We start from the raw sequence: 15,338 nt of genomic DNA, 5'->3' as shown, positions 1-15,338 counted from the left end.
CATTTATTACTACTGTTTTAAAAAATCTAGTTCAACAACAGAAAAAACAGTAACGACTAATTTATTGATTAATTAGTTTAATGTTGTCTTAATTAATTTAATGTTGAAAAGCTTTTTTAGATTTTATATGGTCAATGGTGGAGGGGTAAAGCTCATTAGCTCTCCCCCTCTAATTTTCCACTGTTGCCACCCCATTACTTTACTCCAGATGACGCCTCTGCTGTACCACAGGTATAAATAGTAAACTGGATTGTTAACTCGTGGTAATAGGTGAAATATTGAAATCAATATCGAACATTTCTGTGAGAATCGTAGATTTTTACAGGACATTCTAGCCACTATGCACTATTAATTATTATTGTCTATTGTATATTACCTACCATTCAAGAAAAAAAATGTTTATAATAATAAAATATATACTCATTTGTAATTAACAATACCTAAATAAATACCCTAACTAATTTTCACAGATATAACAGTTAGCAATCTAGTGAATAATCTTTATCTATGCATTCTACTAACTAGTACTAAAGCTAGCTGGAGCACACATCAGTAACCACTAACCTTAGATCTTATACTATACACCACTAAATGCACGACATAGGAACTTGGTTTATAATATTTCTACATTTATATGATGGCGTTAAAACAGTTTTATATTCTTAAACTGCATAGTGTAAGTATTTTAACTTTTAAAACAGTTTATATTTTTTAAACCGTTTTTACAACTTACTATGTTTATATGATGGCGTTAAAACAATTTACTTTATAATAAACCTTTTTAAAAGTTAAAATACTTGCACTAAGTAGTTTAAGAATTTAAAACCGTTTTAACGCCATCATACAAACATAGTATATGAAATATAATTCATAATGTAGTCAGTGATATTACTAAGATTTTGAAGGCAATTTTATATATTTTTTAAATTTTTATTTAGAAAATATACAATCTGTACCAATCACTAATCAGCATTTATGTTTAAAAATGTTTAATATTATTTAAAATGTAAATACATGTCACTGTTTAACCAGAATAATACAGTAGTGTAACTTGAGTATTGAGTAACCCAATGATAAAAAAAACAAATAATTATGAATATTGTAATTGGAAAAAGCAATTTGAACTTTTCATACTAATTTTATTTTATGTAATGAAACATATTTAAAATAAATATGGTGTTTTAAAATCATAACTTAAAATTTCCTTTTCTTTTTTAAATTTTTTCCTTTGAACTTCTTCTTTCTTTTATTTCCACTTTTTTCAGTAAAATTTCCTCCAAGAGCTGAAATATCTTCAAAATGTGTCACTTCTTTCCCTAATTTTCCAAGAGTAACTGATGATAATTGCTTAGCTCTATGTTTGTCTTTCTTGGTAACTGGCAACCTAGAAAAATATTTTATAAGTAGAGATAAAACTATAAGGAATATAAAGGTATTTATTTTTAAGTGGGAATTGTAATTTATACCTTGTAAAATAGTCTTCTTCATACTTCTGTCTTTCGTAATCATATTTGGACTGTTTATTTTTTAAGCCAACTGTATTAATTTGCACTTCAACTGGTGTATCTGCATATTCCTCTCGTAACTCTTGCATAACCGAACTTTGTAGTGCTCTTTTTTTTGCTCTTTCCAACAATTTTTGTTTTTTAACTGCTCGTGACTCATCTCCATCATAAGGTACAGCTGTAACCTTAGGTGCTACATAAACACCATCCTTAATTTTTTTTGAAGTATGACGGCCAGCTTCATCATTATCAGATTCTTCATTTTCCTCATGATCTTCTGCATCCGCTAATCCATCAATAGTAGCACGAAACCGATCAGGATCATTAGGATCAACAGAACCAGATAATGCTGTTTTAACAAGCTTATCAATTTGGTATTTAATTTTAAATTCAAGAGGCCTTATGCGTTCTAGAACAGTTCGTTGCTCCACAAGACGTTCGATTGATGGGTCATTTTTAATAGATTGAAATTTGCATTTTTTTAGTATAATATGAGTTAAATTATTTATATAACTTAATAATGTATGGCATTTTATATCTAATAAGCTTATGCCATTAGAAAAGTTATAATTTTTGTTAATAATCTTATTCGTTGATTCTTTAGCTTCCAAGATCCCAGACTTGATGTCTTTAAGCAATTGTCTTGTTTGAGCACTATAATCCGGCTGAGTTGCTTCTTTTTCCATTATTGTACTAATTATAATAGACTATAAAGATATAAATCAAATTTTGAAATTTGAAATTAGAATATTATCTATAATCGTGCTCATGACAAAATGAGTACACTAATCACTGAACTCTATAGATATAGAGTTAGAGTATAGAGTTCAGTGACACTGATGTACCTAGCCACTTTGTAATAATTAGTTATTACTGTTATTAGGATTTAGTATTTACAACAAAACAAAAAAAAAATAGTTACACATAGCAACATAGCACATGGTCTGTAAGCAGTAGCCAGTAGCACATTACACCTTATCAATTATCAAAAATCAGCATGAGCGTAATGTTATCACTGTAATCATTTATAAGTAAAATGTTGAATTTTCGATTTTTTTTCACCGCTAGATAGCAGCTTCAGCTATTGCTGGCTGCTAGTTATGAAGTAGCACGTCACAGAATAGATTAAATAGCACCAAATTATGGGGATTCATATTCAAAAATTCAAAATTTTTTTTTTCATGCGAACTCGAACTTGTTCCAACTGAAAAACGTCTTCAGCATCCAATTTGTTTGCTAACTATTGCTTTTTTAGTATTTTTTCAAAGTGCTCATCATATAGTACGATACTTTTAGAAAAAATGTTCATAATTTTATTGTTCAATTAATCAATTGTTTATGAAATATTCAATGATATTTTTTGTAAAAATGTACTAGATACTAGATAGGTACATTGATATCGTAAAATAAATCATAGGTACCAGATTACTAAAGAACATGAAAACAATAGAAGCGTTTTAATTTCAAAAGGCATAGCCTTTAACTTCAGCATGGCTTCGAACAGTTCGAACTCCCGTCGTCTCAACAATGAGTAGGTGGACAGTGTCGTCTGTTATAAGTGTTATAACCTTATAACTTATAAATACTAACGCATCATAATTTTCACCAACTTGAAATTTCATAGCTCTAATAGCATCCACTCAATACTATAGATCCCTATAACTATTAACAGTTTAAAAATATAGATATGATGTTTATCAAAGATTTTTCAATCTATATATGTATATATAGGGCTCGGATGCATTTATTTATGAATATACTGTAATACTGTATGGCGTATGCTAAGTAAGCACAAAAATACAAAATGTGTTTAGGGAGATTATGAAAGTGTGATTAGAATAGATACCAATTCTGTTAGACCATATTTTAACATTTTATAGTTTTTACTTTTTATATCATATATTAAATACAATATTTAGGTCATATTATTTAATATTTAGAAAACAATTTATTACACTATTTGTATCTTAAATAAATACTTTATGAGCAATTTTTAGGAAATAAAAATTAAGGTTATTAATTTAGTAGAATAATAATAAATAAACATTGCTATTTGCTGTAACTTGTTTAAACTAATTTAAATCAGTCTCAGTTATAGATTGAAATACTATAGCCTATGCCCTATAGGTAGACAGACGACTAAACAAATTCCATGTATGCTCGTAAGTCGTATGTCATAGCCCATAGGCATCTTAAAAGCATAATATACCGTGTGTTCCATTTTAAAGGTAACAGTAAATATTTCGATCGCGTGACCTTGAATTTGATTCGGGGTTTTTATACTGCAAATAGTACTTATAAATACATCTATTTTTGATAAATTCTAATTTTTAATTATTTTAATCAGCGCATGTGTAGTAAAATAAAAATTTCTTAAATAGGAACCACTATTTTGAGGACCGGATTTCAATTGCTTTATTTTTTCTGAACAGCTTTGATCTTTACAGTTTGTTGATATCTTCAAAATTGCCATTTTTATGACGGTCGAAAGTTTAAAAATCAGTTAATTCATAAATATCGCATTTTTCAACGCTCTATCTTATAATTACACATTTATAGGTATTATTATAACAATTTATTTTTATTAAAACTACAATGTGTATTTATTATTACATCGAATTTATAAAAAAATATCATTATAATTTATTCGTTGAAAAATGCGATACGTAGTTTTCATCCGTGTATCTTATATGGGGGCTGCTAAATAGCGCAGACAATTTGTACTTTATCCGGAAAAGAACACAGACATTGCTACAAATCATCACTTGCACAGTTGCACTGCAGCTTGCTTTCACACTAGCACTCCAGAAGACATCCAAAAAGACACAACCCACGGAATCTGGGTCAAAACAATATAAATCCATATAATATAAAGTACATATAATACAATATAAAGCGACCGTGAAACAGTCAACCATATGATCATCAGATATCATATTAGACATTATTTTATTCTACTTTATATCACTTAGGTAGTGTAAATATGTATATAATTTATTGTATTGTTTATTTTAGGTTATTGATTTATTGATTTTATGTTATGATTACTATTTATAGTATTGTTAATATTACTGTTATACAATGCGTCCAACACGAATAATAATAAAAAAAACTCAGTAATATTATTTTTTGTAACTAAGCATTTTTAACCAATCTACATTATAGCGGTTTTTTTCTGTAACACTAAAATATAGGTCCCTCAAATAGTAAAATATTTTTAAAAAGTTGTTACATCTATAACATTTTAATAATTGTTAATTAATTAATCAATTTAATAAGCTTCGTAAAACCTTGATTATATATACATAAAAAGAAATTATACATAATACATGTAATGCAATTGTAAACATACTCGTAAATACTCAAGTATATTGATATTAGGTTTCAATGTATTAGTAATCAATTATTATTGAACTCCAAGTTGATGAAGTAAAATTGGAACATAATCATCATATTGTGCAAGATAGAAATTACCAGCAACAGGTGTTCCTAATTTGTACTTCTTTGAAAATGTATGAATTGAAAACTTAAAACGATTTTCGGCAGTTCTAAAAGTATACACGTTTAATATTAAAGTTTGTAAGCGTAAATAATATAGTATACTCATATTGATATATTACGCAATAATTATTAGTGATAGATAATGGTAAAAGTAGTTTGGACTTAGGTGTATATAGTACATATTATATTACCTGTTGCTTATATGCTGCTCATTAAATACCAATTTTGATGGTTGTTTGTATACTAAAAACACGTAACGATGAAGTCCTAAAAATATTGAAATGCAAATTGTTGATAGACCTTTAAATTGTAATATATATACCTATTGTAAAAAACAGTCATTATGTACCTGTTTTTGGGGGGGTTGCAGATCCAACATATGCAGTTAATGTCTCTCCCATACTTACATCTGAACCTGGTATGTTTCCTACTAACCAATGGTGAAATTCCTTTAATTTAGGTCCTGCATCAGGATCTGAGTAGATAACAATGAAAAAATTATTGACACTTTTTATGTGTAGCTATTAGCTCGGAAATATACTCACCAGTTAAACACAATGTATAGAATGAATTAGATTCGGCATTCCATCTAACTGATGGCTCGTCTTTCACCTGAGTGGGCGTCAGTTCATTACCAAGTTCTGCTTTCATGCTACTTGGATAGTATACCTATAATTATATTTTTATATTTTCACGTTTTAGTGTTTGGATTATTTGAATATTTTATATGTGTTGTATTTATTATTACTAGTAACATTTCCTTTGGAGCAATGGGAATAATGTCTGGTACAATTAATTTGTTTTCCATAGCTTGTTTAACATTGTACTTGCACGCAGTTACGTTCAACATAACCTATAGAAAATATGAACATTAATTTTATAATAGGTATAAATTTTAAAACAATGATAGAATTAAATTTAGTCTTAAACTGTATAATAAGCATGATAAAGCCTATAAAAGAAAAATATAGGTACTCAGGACTCAGGTATTCTTATTTCTTACCAAACACAATGTTAAATACCACATCATATTTATATGCAAGACGAAGTTGAATAGTTGAACATAAGAACTAGTAGAATAACTACCTTGCGTGAAAACCACTAATAAGCTATTATGAATTTAAAACGTTCTTGTAAGTCGTTTTGATTGTTAAATAGGAAGAACGCAGGGAGAAATGAGAATAATCAAGTACCTATTTAGATTGTAAATTTACCTGCAAATATATCTGTTTTGGATTTGAATGTCCCTCAACCCTCTTCAGAAGTATAGTTAAAATATATTATCTTTGCTGTTGTCTATTACAATAGGTGTTATCTACTTACCATTATAATAAAACTTTGCTATCAGCGGAGTACATTGTAAAATTAGCATATCAAGCCATAAAGGTTCTACTCTATGTCTATGACCATGCAATTTATTTTATATTACAAACAAAAATGTCTTAAATGTAATAAGTACCCACTTAGTGGATGGATTGACAACCCGCGGCTCGAAGGCCGTATGTGGGCATGTGGCCATCATTGTAATTACTAATTTGTTGTAGCCCCCCGAGTGAAGTTTATAATTTGTATCAAAATCGACGAACTAAGATAGTATAGGCATCAAAAAGATTGTCGACTAGATCAGTATCTAGTGAGTACTGGGTAATACTTGAATAATTATCAACATTATTGGTATAGACGGGTACAGTTGAAGTCATTATAAGTCAATAGTCATAACTAGAACTAGGGCTGGGATTTATATGTAATAAAAAACCAAAAATATGTACATATATATGTAATTAAAATTGCCAAAATATGTAGTATAAAATAAAAAACATGTACCTACTAAGAAAATTTTTTAAAATATGTTAAAATTATAAATTAAAATACAAAATACTCTAAATAATTTTTGAATAATAGGTACAATTTATTGTTTTTTATGTCTCATTAATTTAATTTAAAAAATATAATAATTTGTGGTAAAAAATTAAAAATTATGTTGTTAAGGGGATTGGAAGCGGTGATTTTCTGTCTTTGTCTAACACACGTGGGACATACAATACGCCTGACAAAAATTAAGGTACTTCTAGTTGTTCAATTTAAAATATGTAAAGATATGTTAATTGATATACAAGTTTACTATGCATCGGTCGAAGCACTTTTTCAATAGTAGCAATATTTTGATAAGAATAAATATTTTAAATTTTATAAATTTGTCAATTTTTTTTACTAAATATATTAAAAATATGCTTTGACTGATGCAAAGTATGTATAACAATTCAAAAATCTTTATATATTTTAAATCGAGCAACTAGAAGTACTTTAATTTTTATCAGGCGTATTGTATGTTTCACGTGTGCTAGACAAAGACAGAAAATCACCTCTTCCAATCCCCTTAAATTGAAAATTTGAAATACAATTGATGTTTAATCAATTTAAAGTGAAACAGTGACAAACTATATAACTATATAACAATATATTATATTGTTTTAAATTTTCAAAATTAAATGTATGTTAGACTCATATGAGCTATAACATAAATATTAATATTTTCAGAAAAATAGGAAAAAACTCCAAAAAATGGCTAGTTATTTTTTTTGGAAATAATTGTTTAAAAATATATTTTTTAATTTTTTTACCAAAACATTAAAATATTAAATAATTGTGTTCTTATCCCTATGTGTTTTATTACAAAACTAGAATTTTAATATCTCCATTATTTCGGGAGATATCGCAATGGGAAATCCTCGAGGTACACCCTATATAACGTTGCACAAAATTGTTTTCTCAATAGTACTAATTTTTTGAGTCAGCGGTTATTTCATTTTTTTTAATGACATCATTTTAGATTCTGATCGGGGCAATGAATGTATTTTTATGTTTTATTATTATTGGACTATCAAAATCTGAATTTTTTTTTTGTAGTTTAATTGTTTAAATTGTCTTGAGACAATATTTAAACAAATCAATATGCCATACTCTCAGGAATATTATTCTTTATCATTGTTTTTTAATGGGTGATTTTATTCTAAGATAACTCAAAAATATACAAAAAAATAATACAGCATAAATGCATTTAGAGTATGTTGCACTTGAGTCAAAGAGAGAGAAAACAAACAAAGTGTTACCATCTTCTTAAGTAAAAAATAGCCAATGAGTACAACACACACATAATAGAAATAATTTAGAATCCCAACGCCTGGAGGTTGCTAAAGCCAAAAGTAAAAGAAATGTTATATTTTTCTTATTTTATAGATACTCATCCAGTCCCACAAAAACTCTATAATTTCATTAATAATCAAAAACCGCAATACGATTGAACTACATCTTAGTTTATGATAATAACTACAATTTACAAGTAATAAGCTTAATCCGCTGTGGCCATGATATTTAAAATATTTATATTATTTAATATATTTTAAATTTTGCTAGTGGAAAATTGATTAAAAATTGAAATAAATCTACACATTTTGATTATCAAATTCAAGTTCTTAATGTATTTATGAATGTAGTGTTTCATCATACATATTATCAGGCAATGTAAAGAAAATAATATCTGTTAATTTACATAATGTTTATTTCATCATATTGGACTCTGTTCCCACAAAAATTCTTTTTTATATTTTTGACCAGCCTCACAACTTTCAGGACAAGTATAGACAGCTAAAACACCGAAGTTAAATGATTCCTTGGTTGAAGATTCTGGCAATTTTAAATAGTACAAAATTTGCGGCATTATCTAAAAATAAAATATAATAATAATTTAGACCTTTATTAAGTAATTTAGTTTAGATTAACATACTTGAAATTCAAAACTTCTTTGTTTGCCACAAAATTGGCAAGATGGAATGTCATTAGGCTCAGGAATACGTTTAGTACAGATCCACAATGGTGACTCTAAGCGGTTGTACCTACAAAGTTTTTTAATGGTTGATTAAAATTAATTTTAATATTTTATATACTTGTTTCAGAATTTATTATAAAATACCTAATAATTTGTTCGGGAACTGAAGATATAGATTTTTTAAACTTTTCAAAATATTCATCATCTTTGTCACCACCATAAGCCATTTCTAACAAAGCTTCATCTAAACCATCCATATCTATGTAGAACATAAAATAAATTAAAAAACAATAAACCAAAACATAATTTAAATATATACTACCTTGAAGAGAACCTTTTGGAATTTGAGCTTCATCACTATTTTTACTACAATCACTTTCGTCATCCTCACTATTCAATGATGCATTTTCAGAACTTTCATCTGACTCTTCATTAATAATATATTCTGGTAACACCACAATGAATCTAAATAGTATACATATTATGTATCATAATATTATGACATTTATACATTCAAAAATGTCACCAATAAATATTTAATACAATACTTGTCTTTAAGTTCTTTATTTAAATCAATATTTTTATGATGTAAACTGCAATAGATATTTTCATAATCAACCGTAGACTTGCAACCGCATACCTTTAAATTAAATACAGACATTTTAAATAAAACAATGAAAATTTAAAAATATACCTATTTCTCAAGTTAAATATTTTAAACATATTATTAAATATCCAATTAAATATATAAACATTAGGACACTACAGACACAACCCAATTACGTACTTTACATAATTTTATTCCCCACATATCAGGTGTAATATCTGGATCATTGGGTTCAGCTGGTTCACTTGAATAGTAATCATTATTTTTACGAAGCTGTGATCTGAAAACTGCAAACGTTCTTCCGTCTTTGCATTCATTGCAATAAAACACATACAAAGTTCGATGGAAACAAGAACCGTGAAACTCGGGTTCATCAATTGGTGCATACAACTGACACAAAAAAACTAGAGGAATATTACACTTTGAACAGGCCAGCTCGCTTGCTTCTGGAATATGTTTCAAATCTAACCAAGCTGGTTTACCGCCAACTTTGGATGGAAAAAAACGACTAGTAAGAGTAAAAGATTCGGTGGTAGAATGTTCGTCTATAGTACCCAGCATAACAGACATGATTATCGAAAATATAAAAACAATTTTTTTACTTCAACAAAAAAATAGGATCGGTGTTCGGGTGTTCTTAAATAATACTAATAACAGTAATAACACACTGCCCGGCCGGCTCTATCTAAATCGCCAATATACCAATTAAACCATCATATTATCACAGAATAATATAGATAACAGAAATACACCAAAACACCAAAAGTAAAAAAAGCACGGATCAAACACAGTTATTCTTTTCTATGGCACGGATATTATATCCACAGAACTATTAGTTTATTACTATAAATTATAAACTTATAACCACTAATTCATAAATTCATGAGCACATCATAAATATTCTGTTTATGGCAAGGTGTATTTCATAATTTTAATTTTATTAGACATTTTAGTTTTTCGTGTTTATTATATATGTAATATGTATTATGTACCCAGGTGGCGTACGCGTAGTGGGGTAGGTGACGGACTGACCCCAATTGACAGAATTAATATAAGTTATTACTTAAAAAAAAAATATTCATAAAAAAAAAACTGTCATCAATTAGCAAACAGAGACGCAAGTCGCAAATTCATAATATACATGTTACCGGAAGAGCCATAGGCCATAGCCTATATTTTAGCCATCAATAATACAAATTGACTGTAAAATGTAAATACCGGTGTTCAGTTGGTATCATTTTGTTACAGTAATGTGTTAAGAGGACGTTGTTATACGACATACGTTATACCATTGATTATAAATATAATAGTATTTATAATCAATGGTACTAGTTGTCTCCTTGTCTCCGTCTTTCAAGTGCGTAACATGGCAAATTTTACGCTCAGCAGACAGCAGATCACGTATTCAGGTATTCACTATTCACGTTTAACTCTGTGAATTTAAAATTTAGAGTGAATTGACCTCTTATAAAAATTAAAGTTTACATTATTATTGAGGGTTTCTCATAGGCTTTTTATTTTTACTTTTAAAGCAAGTTATCAATATTTTAAGATATACAAACAATTAACAATTTTAAAATACTTATAAAGTCATAACATGTTTTAAAATTAAAATAAAAAGCCTATGAGAAACCCTCTATAATAATGTTAACTTTAATTTTTATAAGAGGTCAATTTACTCTAAATTTTAAACTCTCGGGGCTAAACGTGATCGGTTGATCGTAAAATTTGCCATGTTACGCACTTTTAAAATGGAGACAATACGTACGGATATAACGTCCTCTTAAATTAAAAATATGTTTATTATAATTGACTTTGATCAAAGGTGGTGTGTCAGACTATATTATTTCAAGAATATTTTTTATTTATTAATATTACTCTTGGTGAACTTTATTCTAACCTTTTAATATGGTTGGTTAAATCAATTTTTCTGAGAACTTCGTGTTGTTAATATTAGTAATTACCTATAGGCTATTGTAATACATTAGGTATTGTGCGATGTGTGTGATTTACAGGGCCGTATTTAGGAATTTGACACGAAGGGGCAACAAAAAAAATACACCTCATTAATCATTATACAAAATACAAATTTAAATTATAAAAAAAATAGCCGCCCTCTCCTACTTAGCCGCCCAGGGCAACAGTACCCTGTAGCTCCCCCCTAAATACGGCCCTGGTGATTTATCATAATATGATTGTTAATAATATTTGAAACAGTCATAAATCCTATTTATTATAATATTTTCAGTATTGTCATATAATATGATGATGGCTCTAAATATTTTAAATGGTTTAAAATTAATCTGAGTTCTTACTTTTATCGATTTTAAACAATTTTTTGTGTACCTAAATATAGTAAATACTAAATAGTAATTTACGAAGTGATGTATAGTTTAAAAACCAGAAGTCTATATTATATTATATGTTTAGTTATTTAATTTTTATAAATGATTAAAAATTAATAAAACAAATAACATTCAACAAATTATGTTTATTTGTATGCATATAATTTTGAAGTACACCAAAATAATAAATAATTCAATATAAAATATACATAAAATATATTATTAGATGACAATCACAAAAAGTTATTTAAAGAAAATTAAAAATGATTATAGTGTTATACTATTATTGTTTTTTACAAGGGTATAGATCAAAATCAATACCAGGGTTTATGAAATAGAAACTGTCCACCTTAATTTATTCACATTACTTATTTAAAGTAGTATTTTCAACAAATATTAACATATTTATATTTTTTTAAATTACCCTCAGTAATTGATACTAGAGTATTCTTCTTAACATTCTTGTTTAAATGTGTTATACATTTTAATATAAAAATAAATTCAACTGAGATCATATTATTTTTAAGGCCACATTTAATGTCCAATACATTATATGAACAAATTTAGTTAATGTCATCAACTATCTCTTACCTATACTAATTATATTGATTGGCTTGAATTTCTTTACATCCTCTTTTAATTTCTTCCAAACTAAATCCAATGAAGCTAAAGCATCTTCCTTGCTGTCATGACCTTCTTCACTTTGAATAATTCTTTGTAAATGCTGTTCAGACAACAACTTCAAACTCCACTTATAAGGAGGACCATATTTATGAGGATACATAACGCTGGTATCTACTACATTATAATGAACCATTTTTAATGCTTTTAAATCACTGTCTAAACTATGACCAATTAAAATTGAATCTTTATCAAATATCTTCAATAAATCTTGTTGAACATCAGACAATCTCTTTGAACAATTCCTTAATGATTCCTCAGTAATTCCACTGAATTTAGATTTATAATCAAGTATAGTATTAAAAGGTTTCACTTTGGATTCATACACTTCTTCTCCTTCATGATTAATGACTGTGACTCGAACAATTTCAATACCAAATGTAGTATTGACCATTTCACAATCTAGGGCATAAAAGTTTGGTATTTCTGGCTTTTTGTCAGATTTTTTACTTTTAGTCATAACAAAATTTTCCAACGCATCTTCATCAAACTTATCAGGCATGTGGTAAATACTTGATTCACAACCAGATTCATGTTGCCTTTGGTCACAACAAACCCAAAATTTTTCATTTTTAGACCTTTCAAATTTTAGCTTGCCAGAATGAAAAATACATTTGGTTAATGTAACTGTAGGCATACCATGTTTATCAACTTCAAACTCACTTTTACAATTCATGCACACAAATTTATCACCATTACGTTTTTTAGAAAGTGGTCGGTAGTAGTGAGCATTTTTGGAAATATATGCCAATTTATTATCACCCATTAGTGGAAAACCATTTGTTTCCAAATCGTCTTGTGTTAGAATATATTTCTTCAATAATCCATACAGACAAACACCATACATGTGAGAAGGGTAATATGGATTACTTTTAACTTGTAATTGAGGTGATTTATTGGCTTTCATTAAAGACTGAACAATAAGGTTTCTATAAATTCCAGATGATTTTGCTTTACTATGAACTTCTTCTTCAGTTGTATGGGCTTTATCGATTGCTTCTTCAGATGAGTAATGATTAATGAAGGCTGTATAAAGTTTCTCCAAACAGCTTTGGCGTAAAGGATTTGGCATATTATTACTATTTTTAAATGATTTTATTCTTAAATTCAATTTTACATTTGAAGTTATTTCTTTCTTGTTTATATTTGAATTGTTTGATGTTTGAGATTCTGAAGTGCATAAACGTACTTCGATTTTTGATTGATGAGCAATACGAGTTTTAGTCTTTAGTAATGGTAAACTAGGATCGTTATTTAAATTAATTTTAGTGACACTTGGTTGATTTCCAAAAACATTATTTTGATTAGATTGTACTCTGCTTGCTACCATTTCATGAAGAGACTTTGTAGTTTTTGGTCTCATAATTGGTTTTGCATTAATTTGTGCAAATATACTTGTAGAGGAAATATGAGATATTCGTTTTTTTACTTTGGCTGCTATAACATTACATGATTTTGGCTCACTATCAGAATCTTCTGAACCAAAAAATTCGTTTAAACTTGATTCGATTAGTGAAGTCGATGGATCATTACCTTCATCACTTGAACTAACTCTGGAATTAACTATATCCAATTTAATAAGATCAGGTTCAACTAATTTTTTTTTTACTTTTTCTGTAACTACTTCTTTCAACGATTTTGGGACAGAAGGAATGCTAGATGTATTCATACTGTCAAGATTAATACTCTTAACATTTTTATCTCTTGAATGTCTTCTTTCACATTTCTTCTCATTGTCTTGGTATTTTTTGTCCTTTCTATGTTCTGAAGATTTATCTCTTTTAGGTTTTTTAGATCTACTTGAAGATTTTTTTGAAGACTCATGCTTACGTTTCGAAGATGTTTTATGTTCATGATGACATTTATCAGTTTTTTTAGTTTTATCTAAAGGTTTTTCAATAGCTGTAGGTATATATTCTGAAATATCTGTATTCAGTCTAGAACTATTAGTGCCAATATTATAAGTTGTTGAAATTCCTTCAGCATAGTTAATTGATTCTGTTTGTTCTTTTCTATTAAATTCATTATTAGTAGGTTGAAGTTCAAAATCTAAATTTATGTCTTTGACACTCGAAGGTATATATTCAGGTATAGGAATGTCTTTTTTACCTATTTCATTAGTTGATTTAACACCGGATTCAAGATTCTTTGGCTTTATACATTTAGGTATGTATTCAATAACTTTAGACTTTACCTTTTGTTTTAATGTTGGTTCATCGGGCAACTTTGATGTATTGACAACAGAATTGTTTTCTGGTTCAGTGACAATTTGACATTTTGCATCAGACAAAAAATCTTGTCTACTATGCTTAAAGTGACAATATGGTCGATCGCAAAATGAGTCAGTATAATAGGGACATTCAAGAGCCTTAAAATAGCCTTTGGAAGGCAACATTTTGATTTTAATGATAATTATGAAAAGTTGTATGCACGGAACAATAAAATGTGTATATCATACATTTGTATTTAGTGCTCACAAATCAAAATTCCGACACATTAATCAGATATTTTCAGCAGCTATCAAGTAAAACAAACTTAGTAATATTGATGTTTCCTAAATTATTCACACAATGCGTTGTAACTATGAAATAAAAATGAATCAGTTGTTACCATAGGATAGTAGTGTAAAATAAAAAGTTTGGCATGTACCTTCTTAATGTCCTTATGATTAAATTGTTCATAGACGGAGTAATTCATAAAGTATAATATTAACAATTATATTCGTAATTTAGTATGTAAGTACTAAATCGGAACCGGAAGACCGAAATACAAATTAATTACCAATTACGAATTCTGATTTCTGATCTAAGAATTGAGATAGTGAGAATATTCAACTAATCATAATTGATAAAAGAATTTTATTCAAGTCCTTA

The 15,338-nt window shown here is 27.9% G+C and overlaps 4 protein-coding genes across 6 annotated transcripts; all 4 read right to left on the bottom strand.

The window, feature by feature from the left end:
- Positions 1 to 972: 972 nt before the first annotated feature.
- LOC107172540 (neuroguidin) lies at positions 973 to 2,481 on the bottom strand. The gene is made up of 2 exons (XM_015522832.2): positions 1,467 to 2,481; positions 973 to 1,384 (listed from the first exon to the last, which is right to left on the bottom strand). Exons 1-2 carry the CDS (start codon positions 2,189 to 2,191, stop codon positions 1,195 to 1,197), a joined length of 915 nt encoding a protein of 304 aa, XP_015378318.2. The 5' UTR covers positions 2,192 to 2,481; the 3' UTR covers positions 973 to 1,194.
- Positions 2,482 to 4,057: 1,576 nt separating this feature from the next.
- On the bottom strand, positions 4,058 to 6,329 carry LOC107164656 (protein D3-like). 3 transcript variants are annotated; one of them, XR_016190367.1, is made up of 7 exons: positions 6,010 to 6,159; positions 5,755 to 5,859; positions 5,552 to 5,675; positions 5,356 to 5,481; positions 5,198 to 5,273; positions 4,858 to 5,053; positions 4,058 to 4,344 (listed from the first exon to the last, which is right to left on the bottom strand). XR_016190367.1 is itself a non-coding variant. In XM_015512556.2 (6 exons), exons 1-6 carry the CDS (start codon positions 6,034 to 6,036, stop codon positions 4,912 to 4,914), a joined length of 600 nt encoding a protein of 199 aa, XP_015368042.1. In that variant the 5' UTR covers positions 6,037 to 6,120; the 3' UTR covers positions 4,391 to 4,911. The 3 variants fall into 3 exon arrangements, 2 of the variants coding, with proteins under 2 accessions (XP_015368042.1, XP_089076266.1); XM_015512556.2 differs by lacking the exon at positions 4,058 to 4,344 and having other exon boundaries at positions 4,391 to 5,053; positions 6,010 to 6,120; XM_089220140.1 differs by lacking the exons at positions 4,058 to 4,344; positions 6,010 to 6,159 and adding an exon at positions 6,221 to 6,329 and having other exon boundaries at positions 4,392 to 5,053.
- Positions 6,330 to 8,456: 2,127 nt separating this feature from the next.
- On the bottom strand, positions 8,457 to 10,595 carry Zfrp8 (Zinc finger protein RP-8). Its single transcript, XM_015512554.2, has 6 exons — positions 9,620 to 10,595; positions 9,381 to 9,472; positions 9,155 to 9,297; positions 8,977 to 9,091; positions 8,791 to 8,899; positions 8,457 to 8,727 (listed from the first exon to the last, which is right to left on the bottom strand). The coding sequence occupies exons 1-6, from the start codon at positions 10,007 to 10,009 to the stop codon at positions 8,572 to 8,574; spliced, it is 1,005 nt and encodes a 334-aa protein (XP_015368040.1). The 5' UTR covers positions 10,010 to 10,595; the 3' UTR covers positions 8,457 to 8,571.
- A 1,320-nt stretch (positions 10,596 to 11,915) lies between these two features.
- LOC107164667 (uncharacterized) lies at positions 11,916 to 15,289 on the bottom strand. Its single transcript, XM_015512576.2, has one exon. It carries the CDS (start codon positions 14,858 to 14,860, stop codon positions 12,365 to 12,367), a length of 2,496 nt encoding a protein of 831 aa, XP_015368062.2. The 5' UTR covers positions 14,861 to 15,289; the 3' UTR covers positions 11,916 to 12,364.
- Between the last annotated feature and the right edge of the window lie 49 nt (positions 15,290 to 15,338).

This window comes from Diuraphis noxia, unplaced genomic scaffold (assembly GCF_037042655.1).
Source record: "Diuraphis noxia isolate RWA-SAM2 unplaced genomic scaffold, SU_Dnox_SAM2 contig0002, whole genome shotgun sequence".
Taxonomy (NCBI): Eukaryota; Metazoa; Arthropoda; class Insecta; order Hemiptera; family Aphididae; genus Diuraphis; species Diuraphis noxia.
The sequence above is the reverse complement of the archived record's forward strand: the minus strand, read 5'-3'. Positions and strand labels throughout refer to the sequence as shown.

What these genes read in the sequence shown, in the direction of transcription:
- Zfrp8 (XM_015512554.2), bottom strand. Translation starts at nt 10,009, where the DNA reads ATGTCTGTTATGCTGGGTACTATAGACGAACATTCTACCACCGAATCT. An exon ending in AATAAAGAACTTAAAGACAA is followed by an intron (nt 9,298 to 9,380) that starts GTATTGTATTAA and finishes TATACTATTTAG; the next exon opens with ATTCATTGTGGTGTTACCAG. An exon ending in AAAGAAGTTTTGAATTTCAA is followed by an intron (nt 8,728 to 8,790) that starts GTATGTTAATCT and finishes TTTTATTTTTAG; the next exon opens with ATAATGCCGCAAATTTTGTA.
- LOC107172540 (XM_015522832.2), bottom strand. Translation starts at nt 2,191, where the DNA reads ATGGAAAAAGAAGCAACTCAGCCGGATTATAGTGCTCAAACAAGACAA. An exon ending in GAAGAAGACTATTTTACAAG is followed by an intron (nt 1,385 to 1,466) that starts GTATAAATTACA and finishes ATATTTTTCTAG; the next exon opens with GTTGCCAGTTACCAAGAAAG.
- LOC107164667 (XM_015512576.2), bottom strand. Translation starts at nt 14,860, where the DNA reads ATGTTGCCTTCCAAAGGCTATTTTAAGGCTCTTGAATGTCCCTATTAT.
- LOC107164656 (XM_015512556.2), bottom strand. Translation starts at nt 6,036, where the DNA reads ATGATGTGGTATTTAACATTGTGTTTG. An exon ending in TGCAACCCCCCCAAAAACAG is followed by an intron (nt 5,274 to 5,355) that starts GTACATAATGAC and finishes CAATATTTTTAG; the next exon opens with GACTTCATCGTTACGTGTTT. An exon ending in GAGCAGCATATAAGCAACAG is followed by an intron (nt 5,054 to 5,197) that starts GTAATATAATAT and finishes GTATACTTTTAG; the next exon opens with AACTGCCGAAAATCGTTTTA.